The sequence below is a fragment of the Dromiciops gliroides genome, chromosome 2, assembly GCF_019393635.1.
Source record: "Dromiciops gliroides isolate mDroGli1 chromosome 2, mDroGli1.pri, whole genome shotgun sequence".
Classification (NCBI taxonomy): Eukaryota; Metazoa; Chordata; class Mammalia; order Microbiotheria; family Microbiotheriidae; genus Dromiciops; species Dromiciops gliroides.
In genome coordinates this window covers 521,147,415-521,166,844 of record NC_057862.1, presented here as the reverse complement: position 1 = coordinate 521,166,844, position 19,430 = coordinate 521,147,415, and the positions used below count along the sequence as shown (strand labels likewise).

Here is a 19,430-nt window from a genome sequence, read left to right as displayed (position 1 = left end):
ACCAGGAATGGCCAACTACCTCATTTCTACCAGCTGAGATTTGATGCTTAGCTCAATTGCTAACACCTCTATTAAGCCTCCCGTTACGGAACTGATTTTAGCTTAAATCCAGCCAATTACTAGATGTATGTCCCTGAACAAGTCACTTAACCTGTCTGTCTCAATTTCCTCTGCTATAAAAGGAGGGTAATAATGGCAGATACCCTGAAAAATTATTGTAATGTACTATATAAATGCTTAGGCCCTTCTCTTGTACCACATAAGGAGTCTGAGACCTTGAATGGCTCATAATCTGAAAGATAATATTCACAGATTATAAAGGACCTGAAACTGGAAATAACCCATTCATAGTTTATAAAGTGTAAAGGAATATTTACATTTCATCCCCTTTGAAAGGCATGAAGTTCTTAAAACTAACCATTAGCTAATCAAAGGACCAGTCATACCCAGTGGTCTTCAAAAAGCAAGGTAATCGTCAGGAGTACCTGAGTTCAAATCCGGCCTCCGACACTTAACACTTACTAGCTAGCTGTGTGACCCTGGGCAAGTCGCTTAACCCCAATTGCCTCACTTAAAAAAATAAAAAAAGCAAGGTAATCAATATTAAACAACATGTATGCGCCAAGTGGTATAGGATCCAAATTCTTAGAGAAGTTAAATGATTTACAAGAGGAAATAGACAGTAATATTATGCTAGTGAGGGATCTGAATCTTCCCCTCTCAGAATTAGATAAATCTAGCCACAAAATAAATAAGTGAAAGAGGTGAACAAAATACTAGAAAAGTTAGACATGATAGATGTCTGGAGAAAACTGAATGGGGATAGAAAGAAATATACCTTTTTCTCAGCAGTATATGGCACATTTTCAAAAACTGACCATGTATTAGGGCACAAAAACATCATAGTCAAATGTAGAAAGGCAGAAATTGTAAATGCATCCTTCTCATATCATGATGCAATAAAAATTACATGTAATAAAGAGCCATGGAAAGGTAGACTGAAAATCAATTGGAAACTAAATAATTTCATTCTAAAGAATGAATGGGGGGGCGCAGCTAGGTGGCGCAGTGGATAAAGCACTGGCCCTGGATTCAGGAGGACCTGAGTTCAAATCTGACCTCAGACACTTGACATTTACTAGCTGTGTGACCCTGGGCAAGTCACTTAACCCTCATTTCCCGGCCCCCAAAAAAAAAAATGAATGGGTCAAACAACAAATCATAGAAACAATCAATAACTTTATCCAAGGGAATGACAATAATGAGACAACATACCAAAATCTATGGGATGCAGCCAAAGCAGTGCTTAGGGGAAATTTTATAGCTCTAACTGCTTAAATGAATAAAAAAGAAAAAGAGGAGATCAATGAATTGGGCATGAAACTTTAAAAGCTAGAAAAAGAACAAATTAGAAATCCCAATTAAATACTAAATTGGAAATCCTGAAAATTTAAGGAGAAATTAATAAAATTGAAAGCAAGAGGGGGCAGCTAGATGGCGCAGTGGATAGAGCACTGGCCCTGGAGTCAGGAGTACCTGAGTTCAAATCTAGCCTCAGACACTTAACACTTACTAGCTGTGTGACCCTGGGCAAGTCACTTAACCCCAATTGCCTCACTAAAAAAAAAAAATTTGAAAGCAAGAAAACTATAGAATTAATCAATAAAACTAAGAGCTGGTTTTATGGGAAAAAAAATAAAACGGATAAACCATTGGTTAATTTTGATTTTTAAAAAAAGGGAAGAAAACCAAATTACCAGTATCAAAAATCAAAGGGGGGGGCAGTTAGGTGGCATAGTGGATAAAGCACCAGCCCTGGATTCAGGAGTACCTGAGTTCAAATCCAGCCTCAGACACTTGACACTTAACTAGCTGTGTGACCCTGGGCAAGTCACTTAGCCCTCATTGCCCTGCCAAAAAAAAAAGAAAAAGAAAAAAAAAATGAAAGGGGTAATTTTACCACCAATGAAGTAGAAATTAAAGCAATAATTAGGAACTATTTTGCACAACTGTATGCCAATAAATTTGACAATCTAAATGAAATGGATAAATATTTACAAAAATACAAACTGCCCAGGTTAAGTGAAGAGGAAATAAAATCCTTAAATAAGCCCATATCAGAAAAAGAAATTGAACAAGCCATTAATGAACTCCCTAAGAAAAAATCCCCAGGGTCAGATGGGTTTACAAGTGAATTCTACCAAACATTTAAAGAACAATTAATTCCAATATTATACAAATTATTTGGAAAAATAGGTGAAGGAGTTCTACCAAATTCATTTTATGACACAAATATGGTGGTGATACCAAAACCAGGCAGAGCAAAAACAGAGAAAGAAAATTATAGACTAATTTCCCTAATGAATATTGATGCAAAAATCTTAAATAAAATATTAGCAAGGAGATTACAGCAAGTGATCACCAAGATAATACACTATGACCAGGTGGGATTTATACCAGGAATGCAGGGCTGGTTCAACATTAGGAAAACTATTAACATAATCAACCACATCAATAAGAAAACTAACCAAAATTATATGATTATCTCAATAGATGCAGAGAAAGATTTTGACAAAATACAGCACCCATTCCTAATAAAAACACTAGAGAGTTTAGGAATAGGTGGAACTCTCCTTAAAATAAAAAGCAAGGTAGCCAATTCTTCAGACACCCTGAAGAAAGTCAGTAAAGACAGTTGAGTGATGTCTGTAAGGCATTAAGATAGCACACTATGAAGGAAAATTCAGCTTGACAGGGAATCACTGGTGGCCTTTTCCCATTTGCTTCCTCCAGAGTACAGAAGTTGGGAGGAAGGAGATTTCTCTCTCCTCAACAGCCCCTCTCCCTGAACAATGGCATCTTTCAGTAGAGCAACTGGCCCAGAAAGAGATGCTATAGGAGATAATAGGCCCAAAGAATCTGGCTGTGCAACCTGCCCAACAAAAACCATGAACAAAGGGAGCACAGCAAGAACACCAAGGACACAAAATACTATAGCACTGGAGGCGTGAGTTTCTGTGGCACATGTGTTCCTTACTGTACTCTATGTTTGTATACACTCTTCTCACTCAGGCTGAATTTGTCAAAGACTACATAAACTCCAGGTGAATCGTGGCAATACTGCTATTACTGTTGAAACTATCATCGTCATCGTCATCACCATCATCATCATCAAGGAAATGTTCGACCAAAAAAGTAAAATAAGCTGTTTATGTGGCAAGAGGAGCAGAAAACCGATGCTAGCCCATTTACTGTCCAGAGAAGGCAAGAAAGGTCTCTTTGAAGTGATTTTGTTGGAAGGCATGGAAAGGAGAATCACAGGTTAAAGAGGCATAAACAGACGGCCATCTGTATCTTTGGAGGGAACATCCATATCAATGAAGTCATAGTATTCAATTTAATATTCTGAATAAATAAAAATACTCTTAACAATTAGATATATCCAGAAATAAAACAGGCTGACTGAGAAGATAGTATGTACTCCCTCTTTGGAATAGTTTATATGGAGGTCTTCAAGTAAAAGCTGAGTACCAGGTCGTTATTTGTAGGGAAGATTCTTGCTCCATTAAAGGGTGGGCCAAATGCCCTATGAGGTCTTTTCAAATTCTGCAATTCTGTCATTTTAAGATTCATGTAACATTTATAACCTACAAAGAACTTTTCACATATGATTTGATACAACAAACCTATAAAATAGTTCTACAAACATTATCCCCATTTTACAAATGACGATACCAAGGCTTCATATCTTGCTCAACATTATATAGTTAATTCAATTTAGTAAATGTTTCAGTTCCTACACTATGAACATCACTCTAGATGTTAGGGATACAAAGACAAAGCAACAGAGTTCCTACCTAAATAGGGTATAGTAATCTACTGGGGATGGGAATGATAAGTTGGGAGAAATATGAGAATGATAAATTGGGAGGAATAACATGTTCTATACATAGATAAATTCAATACAAGGTAGGGAATAAAAAGAGAAAAGGAGAGATCAAGATAAAGTGCTCAGGGGCAGCTAGGTGGCGCAGTGGATAGAGCACTGGCCTTGGAGTCGGGAGTACCTGAGTTCAAATCCAGCCTCAGACACTTAACACTAGCTGTGTGACCCTGGGCAAGTCACTTAACCCCAATTGCCTCTTAAAAAAAAAAAAGATAAAGTGCTCTAGGAAAATTCTAAAGTATCTTCTGTCTTCAAATATTTGAAAAGCTGTTATATGGAAGAAATAAATATACGCATTTAGCATTGCTCCAGAATTAAGAACTAGACCAATGAAGAGAAATTAAAGAGAGGCAAAAAATATCACTTCTATGTTCAAGAATTATGAAATTCCCTTATCTAACCATAATCTATTGGTTTTCATCTCTCCCCTCTGCCTTCCCTTAAAAAGCCCTATTCTTCCTCCACACTATGACTTCCAATCCATTGACCCCTTAATTCTCTCCCAAACCATCTCCCCTGCACTAGCAACTCTCTCTTCTCTCGATCTTAACTCCTTGGTGAACCAATTCAAGTCTACACTGGCCTCCTATCTTGAATACCTAGTCCCTATTATCCACCAATTACTCCCAATTAAGCCTTGGCTGTGGATCACTCCCACCATTCATATTATTCTCTCTTACCCATGATGCTGAAGACAAAGAAAATCATGCAACTTTTCTGACTGGGTGCACTACAATTTTATGCTACATAACTTTGGGCCTTTAGACAATCCTACTATATACTTTCCTTATCAACTCACCATTGCACTCTGCTGGGTGGTTCTTTCAAACCTTTTCAGACCTCCTCAAACCTCCCCCATGGCTCCTTCTCTCCCACTCTCTCAGCTGAGAACCTTGCCTCATATTTTACATTTAAAAAATAAGGCCAGGGGGCATCTAGGTTGCTCAGTAGATAAAGCACTGGCCTTGGATTCAGGAGGACCTGAGTTCAAATCCAGCCTCAGACACTTGACATGTACTAGCTGTGTGACCCTGGGCAAGTCACTTAACCCTCATTGCCCTACAAAAACAAAAACAAAAGAATTGAGGCCAAATAAATAAATAAATAAATAGATTTTTAAATTTTTGTAAAAATGTTTTTTAAAAAAAGACGTCATGAAAGGGGCAGCTAGGTGGAGCAGTAGATAAAGCACTGGCCCTGAATTCAGGAGGACCTGAGTTCAAACCCAGCCTCAAACACTTGACACTTACACTTAATAGCTGTGAGACCCTGGGCAACTCACTCAGCCCTCATTGCCCCGCTCTCCATCAAAAAAAAAAAATCAAAAAATTTGAAATGGCTAATTTTGGTTACATAAAATTTATGTTTTACACAAATCTTATACAGTAAGTATTAGAAAGAAAATGAAAACAATATAACAGGAAGGAAAATCTTTGCAACAAGTTTACCTAGTAAAGGGCTCATATCCAAGATGAATAAGAAAATTATTCAAATTTATAAGACTAGGAGCCATTACCAAATAGTCAAAGAATATGAACAAGCAGTTTTAAAATACAAACCATCAACATTCATATGAAAAAGTGCTCTAAATCACTAATAACCAGAAAAATGCAAGAAAGCAACTTCGAGATTACACATAATACCTATCAGGCTGATAAAGACGACAAAAAAGAAAAATGACACACATTGGTGGGGATGTAGGAAGAGAAGTACAACAAAGCACTGTTGATGGAGCTGTGAACTTGTCTACTCCTTCTGCAAAGCAATATGGAACTATGCCCAGAAACTTATCAAACTGTTCCTTGACTCAACTACACCATTACCTTAATAAAGTAAATCAGAGAAAGAGGAAAAGGATCAATATTAACAAAAACATTTATACCAGTTCTTTTGGAGAGGGTAGCCAAAATTTTGAAACTAAAGTCGTATTCTACTGGGAAATAACTGTTATAGTATATGCATTTAATGGAATTAGATAATTTAATGGAATATAATTTTTGTGCCACAAGAAATGATGAAATGAGTAATTTCAGAGGAAAGTGGGAAGAACTTTATGAATACATATATAGTGAAGTGAGAACTATGAGTCCAAAAGAATGAAAATGAAACATACCACTCACCCACCCCCAAATAGGTAAGTGATAACCTTAAAATGAAAAAAGTATCATACATATTGGAAGGGATGTCAGAAAACTGGACCACTAATCCACTGTTGGAGTTGTGAAAAGATCCAACTATTATGGAAAGCAATTTGGAACTATGCCCAAAGGGGTATAGAACTGTATATATACCCTTTGATCCAGCAATACCACTACTAGGTTTATAGTCCAAAGCCATCCCAAAAAGAGAAAAAGACCTATTTGTAGAAAACTATTTATAGCAGCTCTTTTTATGGTGGCTAAGAACCGGAAATCAAAGGAATACCCATCAATTTGGGAATGGCTAAACAAGCTGTGGTATATGATTGTGATGGAATATTATTGTGCTATGAGAAATGACAAGCAAGATGATTTCAGAAAGGCCTGGAAAGACTTGTATGAACTGATGTATAATGCAGTGAGCAGAACCAAGAGAACATAGAGACAGCAATATTGTTTAATGAAGAACTGTGAATGACTGAACTATTCTCAGCAATACAATGGTCCAAGACAATCCCAAAGGACTAGTGATGAAACAATACTATCCACCTCCAAAGAACTGATATTGATGGAACACAGACTGAAGCACCCTATTTTTCACTTTCATTTTTTTTCTTTTATTCAAGTTTTCTTGTACAAAATGACTAATAGGGTAATGTTTTATATAATTGCACATGTAAAACCTTTATCTGACTGCTTACTACCTCAGGGAGAGTAGAGGGGAGAGAGGAAAGGAGGGATAAAATTTGGAACTCAAAACTATAAATAAAAATGCTTATTACTTAAAAAAAAATAAAATACATAAAAAGTATCATACATTTTGGGGCATAGCTAACATGGGAATGTACTCTTCTGGACTGTGGAGTGATGTATGTATACTGAGGGTTTAATTTTTCTGATTTGTTTTCTCATTGCTCAATGTGGGGATGGGAGGAAGAGACAGAACACCAGAGGGAGGAGCAGATTATTTTTTTATTATTTTTAAATTTTTAAATTAATATTTAAATAAAAACACAAAATTTATTAAAATTTATTTTTTACAAGCCAAAAAGATGCAGAAAGGATTCCGATGAGAACTAATGGCTTTTTAAAACACATTAAAATAAAAAGAAAATAAAATCTCTTTCCCAAACATAATAAAACGTATTCATTTCAAACCAACAGTCCAATGGGAAAAGAGTAGTAAGATTCCCAATTCAATTAAATTCAATAAGCATTTATTAAGACACCTATTATGTGATAGGTACTATTGCCTAAAAACCACCTATACAAACAAGGGTGCTCATGCTGACAACTTTATTTGGATGGAGTATTTAGAAATATTAGCAATCTTTCATATACCCCCAAATATTTATACTAATAGTTTTTAATAGAAGCAAAAACATGGAAACAAAGTAGATGTACACTAATTTGAGAATAGCTAAACAAAGATACATAAATATAATGGAATATTAAACAATGACCCATCATAAAGACCACAGAGAAACATGGGAAGACTTAGATGATCTGACAGAAGATATAATGTGATAAGAAAGAACCAGGAAAAATTAAACATGAAATCTGTAAAGTTATAGTGACGTGACCATGTTTGGCCCTAAAGAAGAATTATAAGAACACGCTTTCCTCCCTTGTTTGCAGAAGTAGGGCATTATGGGTGTGGGTCACTGCATATTATTTCAGATAGGGTTGAAAATGTGTTGGTAATGAGTTTTGCAGAACTTTTAAAAATCCTCTTTTTAAATTCTTTGTTGTTGTTGTTTGTTTTTTTTTTCGAGGCAATGGGGGTTAAGTGACTTGCCCAGGGTCACACAGCTAGTAAGTGTCAAATGTCTGAGGGTGGATTTGAACTCAGGTACCCCTGATTCCAGGGCCGGTGCTCCATCCACTGCACCACCTAGCTGCCCCTAAATTCTTTGTTAAAACAAGGTACAGCCTTCTGGGAGATGGAAAACAAAAGAATATTCTAAGAAATGAAGATGTTAAAACCAAAGTTAAATAAACTTTGAAAAAATGGCAGTCATACCATTTGCAATAAAAAAGAGATTAATGCTATAAATGAACTTTTCAAAAATATTGACAGGTGACAATTGATTATGTAGAAAATCACATAATCAACCAAAAAATCAAACTAATAAAAAATAAGTGCAATAAAGTTTCAGAATAAAGGTGAAATCAATTAAATAATTTCTATTCTTATATGAAAGCAAAAACCAGGAAAATACTGATTTTTTAAAAAAGAAACATTACTTATAATGGAAAACATTAAATATCTGGGAATTAACTCTAGACTTGAATATTATTTTTATAAAGATAACTATTCAACAGAAATAAAATAACTGGTAAGGCACTGAATATTAAAAGATTTATGAATCTAGTAAAATGATAATGCTTCATAAATTAATTCACTAGTTAATGCAACATCTAATGCAAATAATTATTTTTAAATAGAACTGAATAAAATTTTAGCAAATTCTGCATGGACAAATGAGAGTGGAAGAATTTCAAGCATACTTTGAAAAGTATTTGGTAGCAGGAAATACGGTGAGCTCTTGTCTCCCCCAAATCCTGATGGGGAAATCCAAAAGAAAGTCACAATGAATCACTTTTCCAGCCCTTGTCTGCCTAGGCAGACAGAGAAAGAGGTATGAAGATGCTGAGACCAACCATGGCCTGAAGCATGCTGCCCAAAACACTCGAAGTGCAGAGAAAGGCTGTGCTCTAGGGCAAGAGGAGGTGCCAGACCCATTTGGGGCTCCTTGTATAGGGTTCGTGATAAGTGCTACCTGGCATCTTTGTTGCCCTCTTCCCAGTCCCAAGTCACATGTTGGAGCAGACTGAAGAAATGACCTGTGCAGAGGTGAGAGCTGGCTATCCAGGAGTAAGAAGTAGTAGAAGGACCTGAGCCTGTGTAACCAGCAAAGATGAAATTAATTCAGAGGCAAGTAGCAGTGATAAAGTAGAGGGGGTTCTCAGTTCCAACTTCTGAAACCTGTAGAAGAATAACCATGACAGAAAACTCAGACCAAAAGGAAGACTGTAGTTCTGTCACACAGAACCAGGAGAGATTTCTAGCTGTCTGATAATGGCTGAGTACAAAAGCAGTTTACTGTGTCTCAAACCCAAACAAGTCAAGAAGCTGCAAACGTAGAGGGGTGGCAAGTGAGTGATTAAGGGTGGCAGGACAGCACTCAGGCTTTGTCCTGTAACAGACTACTTCAGAAGGAACACTGATGGTTTGCAGGTGAGCTTGGAATAACACAACATTCATTACCCCAAGAAAGCAGCAGCAGGATAGGTCCAGAACTTCCTTCCAGTTCCAGAAGTGCATAGAGCCTGGTCCTAACATAAAGTATGATGTCAGAAGTAGGCTAGAAGAATGAGCAAACAAAAAAAGAACCCCACTATAAAAAGTTATCATGGTAACAGGATACTCAAGTAAAAACCCAGAAAAAAAAGGATGACTCAAATATCTACAAGCAAATCCTTGAAGAAATACACAGCTTGGGCATAGATTCATCTAGAACTCTTGGAAAAGATGAAGAAAGAGTTTTTTGAGTGTTCTTATAAATGAGATGACAGTGCTAGAGGAGAAAAATGGAAAAGAATTAAGGGCTATAGAAGAAAGAATCAGAAAGGGAATTTAGCTTGGCATAACAGGCAAATAACCTTGCCCAAGCAACAAACTCCCTAAAAACTAGGATGGAGGGAGGGAATAAGCATTTATTTAATTTCTACTACGCACCAGGCACCACTAAGTGCTGAGCCTCACAACAATCATGTAAGGTAGGTAGGCCTATCATTTACAGAAAGGAGGAAAATGTAGCCAATGATTCCATGATAACAGGAATAACAACAATTAGCATTTATATGACCCAATAAGATTTGCAAAGTGCTTTACAAATTTACCTCATTTTATCTTCACAATAGGCCTGGCAGGTGGATACTATTGTTATCCCATTTTAAAAGATGAGGGACAGGTACTTGCCCAGGGTCATATGGCTCATAAGTATCAGAGACCAGATTTGAATTCGTCTTCCTGACTCAAAATCACATCCTCCATCCACTGTAACATCTAGCTGCCCGAGACAAGAAATATTAAAACAAAGTCAAAAGACTGAAAAAGATGAAGAAAATGTAAGGCATCTCATAGCAAAAACAACTGACCTAGAAAACAGGAGAAATACTTTAAGAATCATGGGACTACCTCAAATCAATGACACCCTAAAAAGGAGGGCATATACACAATATTTCAAGAAATCTTTTTTTAAAAAGCCCAATCTCCTAGAACCAGAGGGCAAGGCAGAAATACTTTATTTGTTACGTCCTGAAAGAAGCTCCAAAGTAAAAAAACTTCCAGGAACATCACAGCCAAAATCCAGATTACAGGTCAAAGAGAAAATAGTGAAAGTAGCTGTTAACAAAGAATTCAAGTGCTGAGGAGCCACAGTTAGAATAATACATGATTAAGTATCCAACAACATAAAGGAGTGGAGAGCTTGGAATGATAGTCTAGAAGGCAAAGGATATAGGCTTACAGCCAATAATTACTTACCCAGTCAATCTAAGTATAATCCTACAGGGGAATACCTTTTTTTGTTTTTTGTTTTGTTTTTTGTTTGTTTGTTTGTTTTGGTGAGGCAATTGGGGTTAAGTGACTTGCCCAGGGTCACACAGCTAGTAAGTGTTAAGTGTCTGAGACTGGATTTGAACTCAGGTTCTCCTGAATCCAGGGCCAGTGCTCTATCCACTGTGCCACCTAGCTGCCCCCAGGGGAATACCTTTAATGAAATACAGGACTTCCAAGAATTCTTAATGAAAGGAATAAAGTTGAATAGAACCTTTGAAGCTTAAACATAGGGATTGAGAGAAACACAAAAAGGTAAGCTTGAATGAACAATGAGAAAGAACTAAACAAGGCTTTGTTATAATATGAAGATGATGTATGTGTCCCCTCCAAGCTGAAGAAAATTATATATTATACAGTATCATTTGATAATTAATACATTACTCTGTAACCCATTCTTTTCCCCATTTTGTAAAAACCCTGTCTCTTAGCCTAGCTCAAAAGAAAATCTCTCCCAGGTAGAACTAAGATATGGTTTGAAAAATATGATCATTCTGTCCCCCCCACCCTCACCCCCTACACCCCCTCCCTTTCTGTTTACTCTGTAAACAGAGAACCAGCCTGGGCTAGGACCTCCCCAGGGGAATACTCTCCAGTCCTAGCTTTTCCTCATCATAAGTTAGAGGTGACTTGGTCTTCAAGTAGGAGATCAAAGTGGAGGGGGGAAAGTGGGTGGAGAACCTCATTGAGATGGTTTTTGTTTTTCTAGCCATAATCGCTAGAAGCAGCTGGGTCTCATCAAGCAATTAGTATTCCTTAACTGCCAAGAGAGGAGGTGAAGGGCCTCACAGGAAACTCACTTTCCCAAGCTGAAGACTAATCCTTTCACCTACAGATTGCTCCAGTCTCCTTAAGAGTAAGTAGTAAGGAAGAGCTAAAATAACTCTTAATATACCTCCTCATTAAAAGGTCTAGCAATCAATATAGTTTTGCCTTTGCCAGGGGCAGTCACAGGTTTAAAAGAGCCTGTCTGCACTTACTTAGGGTCTTTGTTCATTGAGAGAGGCCACTGACTTAGTCCATTGGTTAGTGATAGCCTAACTAATTGTTCATGCTCAGGTCCCTGGCTTTTTGGCTGAGATGGCCAGCATGACCCAGTTTACATGTTACTATTAATAAAATGTTATCTTGCCCTGAAGAAAACTGTGTCTCAGTCTGCCTTTGCTGCAATTTTACTCACCACAAAACCTAATCATCATCAATAGTCAAAGAACCACCTGGAAGTGGTTCTATAATGTCTTAATGAGCTTAAAAGAAAAATGAAAAGGAAGGAGAAAAGGAATACACTGAAGGGATTGGGGGAGGTTAGATAAAATCATTTCACATAATTAGGGTGATAAGTAGAAATCGATAAAAATGAGGAAGGGAGGGGACAGCTAGGTGGTGCAGTAAATAAAGCACCAGCCCTGGATTCAGGTGGACCTGAGTTCAAATCCAGCCTCAGACACTTGACACTTACTAGCTGTGTGACCCTGGGCAAGTCACTTAACCCTCATTGCCCCACAAATAAATAAATAATAAAAAATGAGGAAGGAATGAAGGGAACAGCTGACACCTGAACCTCACTCTCATCTGAAATGATCAAAGAAGGGAAGAAAATACACACACACACACACACACACACACACACACACACACACAGGTGGTACAGAAATACATTTCATTCAACAAGGAAACAGGAAAGGGGAGAAGGGAAAATTAAGAGGTAATTTAAGGGAGGGATTAAGGGATGAATTAGTCCTAAGCAAAATAAACTATAACTAAATATATTTAATATATTTTAAATAATTTAATATAATAGTAATATAACAATAGTTAATATAATTTAATTTATTATATATTATAGCAATAATTAAATAATATATTATTTGATATATTAATAAACTATAAATATATAATACAAATATATTTATAGATCTTTTTGAGGTGGCAAAAAACTGGAATCTGTGGGGATGCCTATAAATCAGGGAAGGATTGAATGGGTTGTTGTATATGGCTGTGATAAAGTACTGTTGTGCTATAAAGGATGAAGGGTTGGTTTCAAAGAAATTTGGCAAGATTTGTTTGAACTGATATAGACTGAAGTTAAGATAATCAGGAGAACAATTTTTAGAGTGACAAAAATATCGTAGGGACAAACAGCTTTGAAAGACTCAGAAACTCTGATCTGTGTAATGACCAACCATGATTTCAGAGAACTAATGATGAAACCTGTAATCTACCTCCAAAAAGAGATGAGACTCAATGCAAAATGACATATATATACACATACATTACATATATATATACGTGCACATAGAGACACATATGTTTGGGAAAGGTTTTTTTCCCCCTTCATTCTTAATAGGGACTGGGGGGAAGGAAGGAGAGCTGATTTTTGATTATTGAAAAAATTCATTTAAAAATAATAAAATAAAAAGAAGTGTTCTTGCCCTTCTAAACTTTAAAACACATAAGATAGCTATAGATTCAACCCTATCTGCTAATAGGCATAGAATAAAAAATTAAACCAATAGAACGAAGTAGAAATGCCAAATACAGAATCAAATATATCCAAAGATTAGTTTGATAAAACTATGGAAAATAAGAACTGAAAAACCCCACTTTATTATTTAATCATCTTTAGGAAAACTAGACAGTAGTGTGCCCAAATATATTAGGAAATACCACAAAGAGATTTTTTTTAAGTGAGGGAGGAGGAAAAGAACAGTTTGTACAAAAAGATTTATAGCCATTCTTTTGGGTAATAGCAAAGAACTGGAAACTAAGGGAGTGTCCATCAAGTGAGGAATGGTGGAACAAATTATAGTATATAAATATAACAGAATATTATTGTGCTATAAGAACTGAGGAGACAGTTTCAGAAAAACCTTAGAAGAGTTTATGAACTGATACAGAGTGAAATAAAAACAGCAATATTGTAAAGACAAACAACTTTTCAAGACTTAAGAACTTTCTCTGATTAACCACAATTCCAGAAGACTGATGATGAAGCATGCTACTCAAGTTCTGACAGAGGTGACAGATTCAAGATGCAGAACAAGATATACATTTTTTGCACATGACTAATGTGGGGATTAATTTTGCTTAACTATATATTCATTATGAGGTTTTTTCCCCCTAATGACTGTGAGAAAATAAATGCTTGTTAACTGAAAAAATCCCAATGGTAAAAAGAAAATACTCTAATGTTGAACTTAAAATAGCAAGAAAGATATATTTGTTTTCAGTGGAAGGAGAAACCAAGATCATTTCTGGTAATGTTTTGCTTTTTGATCACTGAATTGGTTCATTCATAATCAAAATTAAGTAATTAAGGGTTTTTTTTTCCTTGATAGCAGTCTCAATGCATCTTTGGAAGCTTTAGAGAATCACTGTAGAGCTAGAAGAGACTTTAAAGTCTACCTAATCCAACCTCTTCATTTTAGAAATGAGGTAGCTGAGGTTCAGAAGTGACTGACTTGTCCCAAGTCACAAAGCAAATTAGTGCCAGAATAAAGAAGAGAACTTGGGTCTCTTTACCCTTAAGCCCAGGGATATTCCATTCTATCACATTTTTGAGGCTAAGAAATTGAAGAGGAAGACATATGGTTGAATATAAAAAGGAAAATAAAAGAAATTTCCAAAAATCCTAATTTGCCAAATGAGCTGTAAGGTTTAAAGTCTTTCCTTCCCTTGGTACACTATGTCCTTAACTCACCTGATCCATTACTACACTGATCTTTTCCTAATGGTCTAGAAATTTAATGAACTATTCTTTCTCCTAGACTTTCAGATTTATCTTCCCTGTTCAAAATCATTCCAGCACTCTTCTCTCCTATATGAACTTATAATAAGGGAAGCATTTCTCACCTACCTTCCTTGCTAAACTAACTCCTGAGGTTGCTAAACTCTAATGATTTTGCTTATTAGAATGATATACCCCTCACTTAAAACTCTCACTAATATACTAGTTCTTTCTTGCCTAGATTTCAACACACTATTTGGAAGTGATCTTGGGAAATAAACTGAATGCCATCTTAAATTTTAAAGTCTTTTTCACTTTCAGCAATATATTAAATTTTCTCATTCTCACTCTTTTATGAACTTCCATTATCACTCATTTAATTTCTCTCTCAGAATGAAGATAATTAACATTTTGTACTGGTATTCACAGTGCTTGGCATCATACTAGGTGGTTTATTAGAATTTACTAACATCTATAAAATACAGTCTATTTTTCCTTCCACTTCTACTTTCTGCATTCTCCCCTGTGGAATTCTTGCCTCTTCTTCATTTGTCAGGTAATTTTAAAGAATACTTCTGAAATGTATTTTCTACTAAATGTTTTAAGTAGTAGTTCCTTTACCTTCTTCCTGTTTTCTTCTATTGATAAAAAGGTGAGAGTGAAATCACCGAACTTATGAAATTCATCCTTCTCTGATGGAATACAGTATTAGCTTATTTGTTGGTCTGCCTAAATTAGAGTGTAATTGCCTGGAGCAAAGAATATGTCATTTCTTATGCCTCTCAGGTTAAAAAACAACAGTGAACAATGTAATAAAATTTTCTTTGCCCTTCATGAAAATATGTCTTATGAATATTCTAGACTTTAAGTATTCTGTATCAATAAATACTTGGTGAAATTTTTACTCTACAAAGAACTCAACTAAGTTTAAGATGAAGAAATCCACTAAGGACTTTGATTTATTTTTTAAAAAGTCTAAATTTCAATTACCTATTATTTTTTTAAAAACCATAAAACTGACTTTAAGAATAGCTGTTTTATGCCTTGAAGTGATGGCTTTTAAAATCTTAGTATCTCTTTGCATCATTTTTTTTAAAACTGAAACTATGGGAGCCTTTCAAAAATCTACTTAGTTTATGATTTAATACTGTATATAATGGAAATGTTCACAAAAATCCTATTACAATACTTTGTCAAGGCATAGAGGTAATTTTAAATAATCAAATATTATACCAGAAAAGCCCAACCTCCAGCAGATTTTAGAATCATCATCATCTCTTTGTTGTCCACCAGGTGATTAATTATTTTATAGCAATAGCTATTCACGAAGAGTAATCTATTAAAGCATGGAAGAATTTCTCTCTCCTAGTTAACTTTTGAAATATATTGCATCCACTTTCCCCATCCTTATATTTCCCCAAAAATTTCAAACAATCTCATCTTTGTTTTTTATAACCCCTTAAACAACTGCCTTTGACATTTTACATAAAAGGAAAGCCTGAATATATTGCTATATATTGCTTTGGTTATATCTGTAATTTTCCCATGTTGGTATAGTGAAGAAAAAAGATCTTAAATGGTACTGAATTCAAAATGTTAATTTTTTAATCTGTCAGTATTTACTTTATGTAGGCTAGGTAACTACAGCATTGAACTATATTTTTTTAACTCTACTTAGGTAGAGCTTAAAATCTAATAAAGATACTCACCATCAAAAGTGAAGATTTTTATTACCTTCAGCAGAGTCCCTCTCAGTCTTGGCTTGCCTACCAAGTTACTGTGTTGGAGACTTCACAGTATGGTAATCTATGGCTTTCATTCTTTAAACACCTAGACCTACTGAAGGAATTTCGTTTTTTATAAGCTGTATGGGCTTGCCAAATTATATAACTATTCTACCCAATCAGCAGCTCTATTTATATTACACAACAGCCACCACATGGATACAAACTGTTACTGCACGTCTCTGTGATACTCTGTGACTTAAAGTAAATATGCAGGAGGTTTCTACATAACTGGTTGACGTTTTAGAAACGGAATTAAGAGCTTTTAGTTTACATTTCTCAAGTCTTCATAGATAAGCAGAGTTATAAAACAATCCTTCTCTAAAACCCAACGACTCAGATGTTTACATTATTGAATAATCTCAATCAAGTATTTAAAAAAACTACTATGGTCAGTCATAGGATCAGAGGATTTTAGAGCTGGACAGAAATCTAAACATCATCTAGCCCAGCCTCATTGACAGATATAGAGGTTGAGAATTAAAGGGGACAAGTGACTAGCCCAAGGTCACATAGCCAATAAGTATTCTTCAGATATGGCACCCAGATCATTATAGGAAGGTCTAGTATTACAACCAGAATATCCCCCATTAAGTGCCTAGTGGCACTGCGCCTAAAGGCAGGAAGACCCAAGCTCAAATTTAGCTACAGACATTAAAATTGTGTGACCCTGGGCAAGTCATTTAACTTTTGTCTACCACTGTTTCCTCAACTGTAAAATGGAGATATTAATAGCACAAATCTCTTGATGTGAAGATTAAATAATATTTGTAAAGAGTTTAACAGAGTGCCTGGCACATAGTAGGACTTAATAAATGCTTATTTTCTTCCTTCATTCCTTTATCCCTTCCTTCCTTTCCTATGTTCAAAATTTTTTTTTAAATTAAGACATTAATACTTAAGTTGGACTCAAGATTCAAATTGTTAAAATATTCACAAAAATGGGGAAATCGCATAAAAATAAAATTTTTATCAGAATAAATTTACAAATTACATCTTTTAATGGTAAAATTCCCCCACCACATACACATACATACACACATACATATATACACACAGACACATATAGGATAAGAGAATTAAATTGACTAGATTAAACGCTAGGCTATTATTTTAAAATTGCTACAGCAGTGCTTTTGCAAATATGTAAAAAGAGGTGTTGATATCTATGGACACATGAGATGAGAGATTTTTGGAATAAATATATCCTGAAATGGTACAACCTGTGGAGGAACACCTCATCAAGAATAAATATATTCAATGTCATATATAGCCTACCTGGTATAAGGCTAACTTTCTATTATAGATAAACTAAATAAATGTAAAGTGATAACAGTCTGATGCCCTTGCCATTTTAATACTAAACAGTGCTATATACCATGTATGTTTATAATAAGGGGACAAAAAGAACCATGATTTTAAAAAAGAAATTTAATGCAAAAATTCCAGAAACAATATAAATGCATTAACATAGCACCACCTAGTGCCCTAATGTTTAGATGACACCTGTGGAAGACAGGAATCTATAGGTGGGATAATACTACTAAGGTCAGACCCTTAGAGGTCACCTAGACTAACTCATGAATTTCATAGGTGAGGAAATTAAGGTCCAGAGAGATTAAGTAACCTGCCCAGGGACATACAGGCATTATGTGACAAAGTCAGCATTTGAACCTAGGTACTCTTTCCAGTATTCTACACTCTTATTTTTTTTAAATGAATTCCTGTAGCATTATTCAGGGAACTCTGGGGAAATTTAAAGTATATTAGATAGGGGACAGCTAGGTGGCACAGTGGATAGGACACTGGTCCTGGATTCAGGAGAACCTGAGTTCAAATCCGGCCTCAGACACATGACACATACTGGCTATGTGACCCTGGACAAGTCACTTAACCCTCACTGCCCTGCAAAACAAAACAAAACAAAACAAAACTGAAAACTGAAAACTGAAAACCAAAACAAATGAAGTATATTAGATGATAAAAATATTTTTTTAAATTAAGGATCCAAATTAGATATTTAAAATTGTGTCTTGTTATTGTATTCTGAAAAACCCTCTAATAATAGTTTTAAGATCATCTTAACCTATGTTCAAAGACTATGGAACAGAAATTAGAACAATATCAATCTTCTTTTTCTTGTCAATACCTACTTAAAAAGAGTAAACCATAATCTAATAATTCAGTAAATATAAGAAATAAATCTTAACTTGTTTCTCTTGTATCATTTTCATTAATTACTACCTGTTAGACATCTCAAACTAGATGCCCATACATATCTTAAGTTAATTCAAAACCAACTCATAAATTCTAAAACTCAACTCATTATATATAATATTTCCCCCCCAAAAAAACCCCTCCCCCCTTCCTAACTTCCATATTACCATCTAAGATACAACTGTCCTCCCAGTCACTCAGAGGTCATCTTCAACTCCTCCCGCTCTCTTATCTTCAATACCCTGTTGTCACCTCCTATTATTTCTACCACCATAACAACTCCAGCCTAAGTATGCCCTTCTGTCCTCTGACAGTGCAGACCTTCTCCCTCATGCCTGGACTCCTGCAACAGCCTGCTGATTGGTCTCCTTGCCTAGTCTCTCCCCTCCATTCTCCACTTGGCTGTCAAACTCATCTTTCTAGAGTGTAAATCTGACCGTACAACCTCCTCCTCCCCATTCAATAAACTCCATGGCTCCCCATCTCCAAGATCAAATAGAAAAACCTTTGTCTGGCTCTGAAAGCCCTTCATAACCTGACTCTTTCCTACATTTCCAGTCTTTTTATGCCTTTCTCCCCTCTTCACCACTCCAAGATCCAGTGACAAATAATTCTCCATCTCCTGACTCCAAACGTTTTCATTCACTATCCCCCCTGCCCATATCCGGAACGCTCTCCCTGCTCATCTTTTCCTCCTGCCTTCCCTGATTACCTTCAAGTCTCAGCTAAAGTCCCTTCCCAGGTCTCTTTAATCTTAGGGCCTCGCCTCTGATACTAACCCCCAAATATTTTTTTGTACATAGTTTTCATGTTGTCTCCTCCATCAGGCTATGAGCTCCTTAAAAGCAAGGACTGTTTTTTGCCATTGTTTGCATCAGTGCTTAGCACAGCATGGAGGGAGAAAGGGAGGGAGGAAGGGAGGAAGGGAGGAAGGGAGGAAGGGAGGAAGGGAGGAAGGGAGGAAGGGAGGAAGGGAGGAAGGGAGGAAGGGAGG

General features: G+C 35.9%; 1 protein-coding gene across 4 annotated transcripts in view; it reads right to left on the bottom strand.

Moving 5' to 3' along the window:
- SLC23A2 (solute carrier family 23 member 2) overlaps positions 1–19,430 on the bottom strand; it is a 113,703-nt gene that overhangs the window by 56,959 nt on the left and 37,314 nt on the right. Inside the window, exon 1 of one of the 4 annotated variants that reach the window (XM_043983030.1) lies at positions 16,145–16,266. The exons of the other annotated variants lie outside the window; for them this stretch is intronic. Within the exon in view, the coding sequence (XP_043838965.1) occupies positions 16,145–16,147 (3 nt within the window). The 5' untranslated portion in view covers positions 16,148–16,266. Of the gene's footprint in view, positions 1–16,144; positions 16,267–19,430 lie in introns of those variants that run through there. 4 annotated transcript variants of the gene reach the window in all.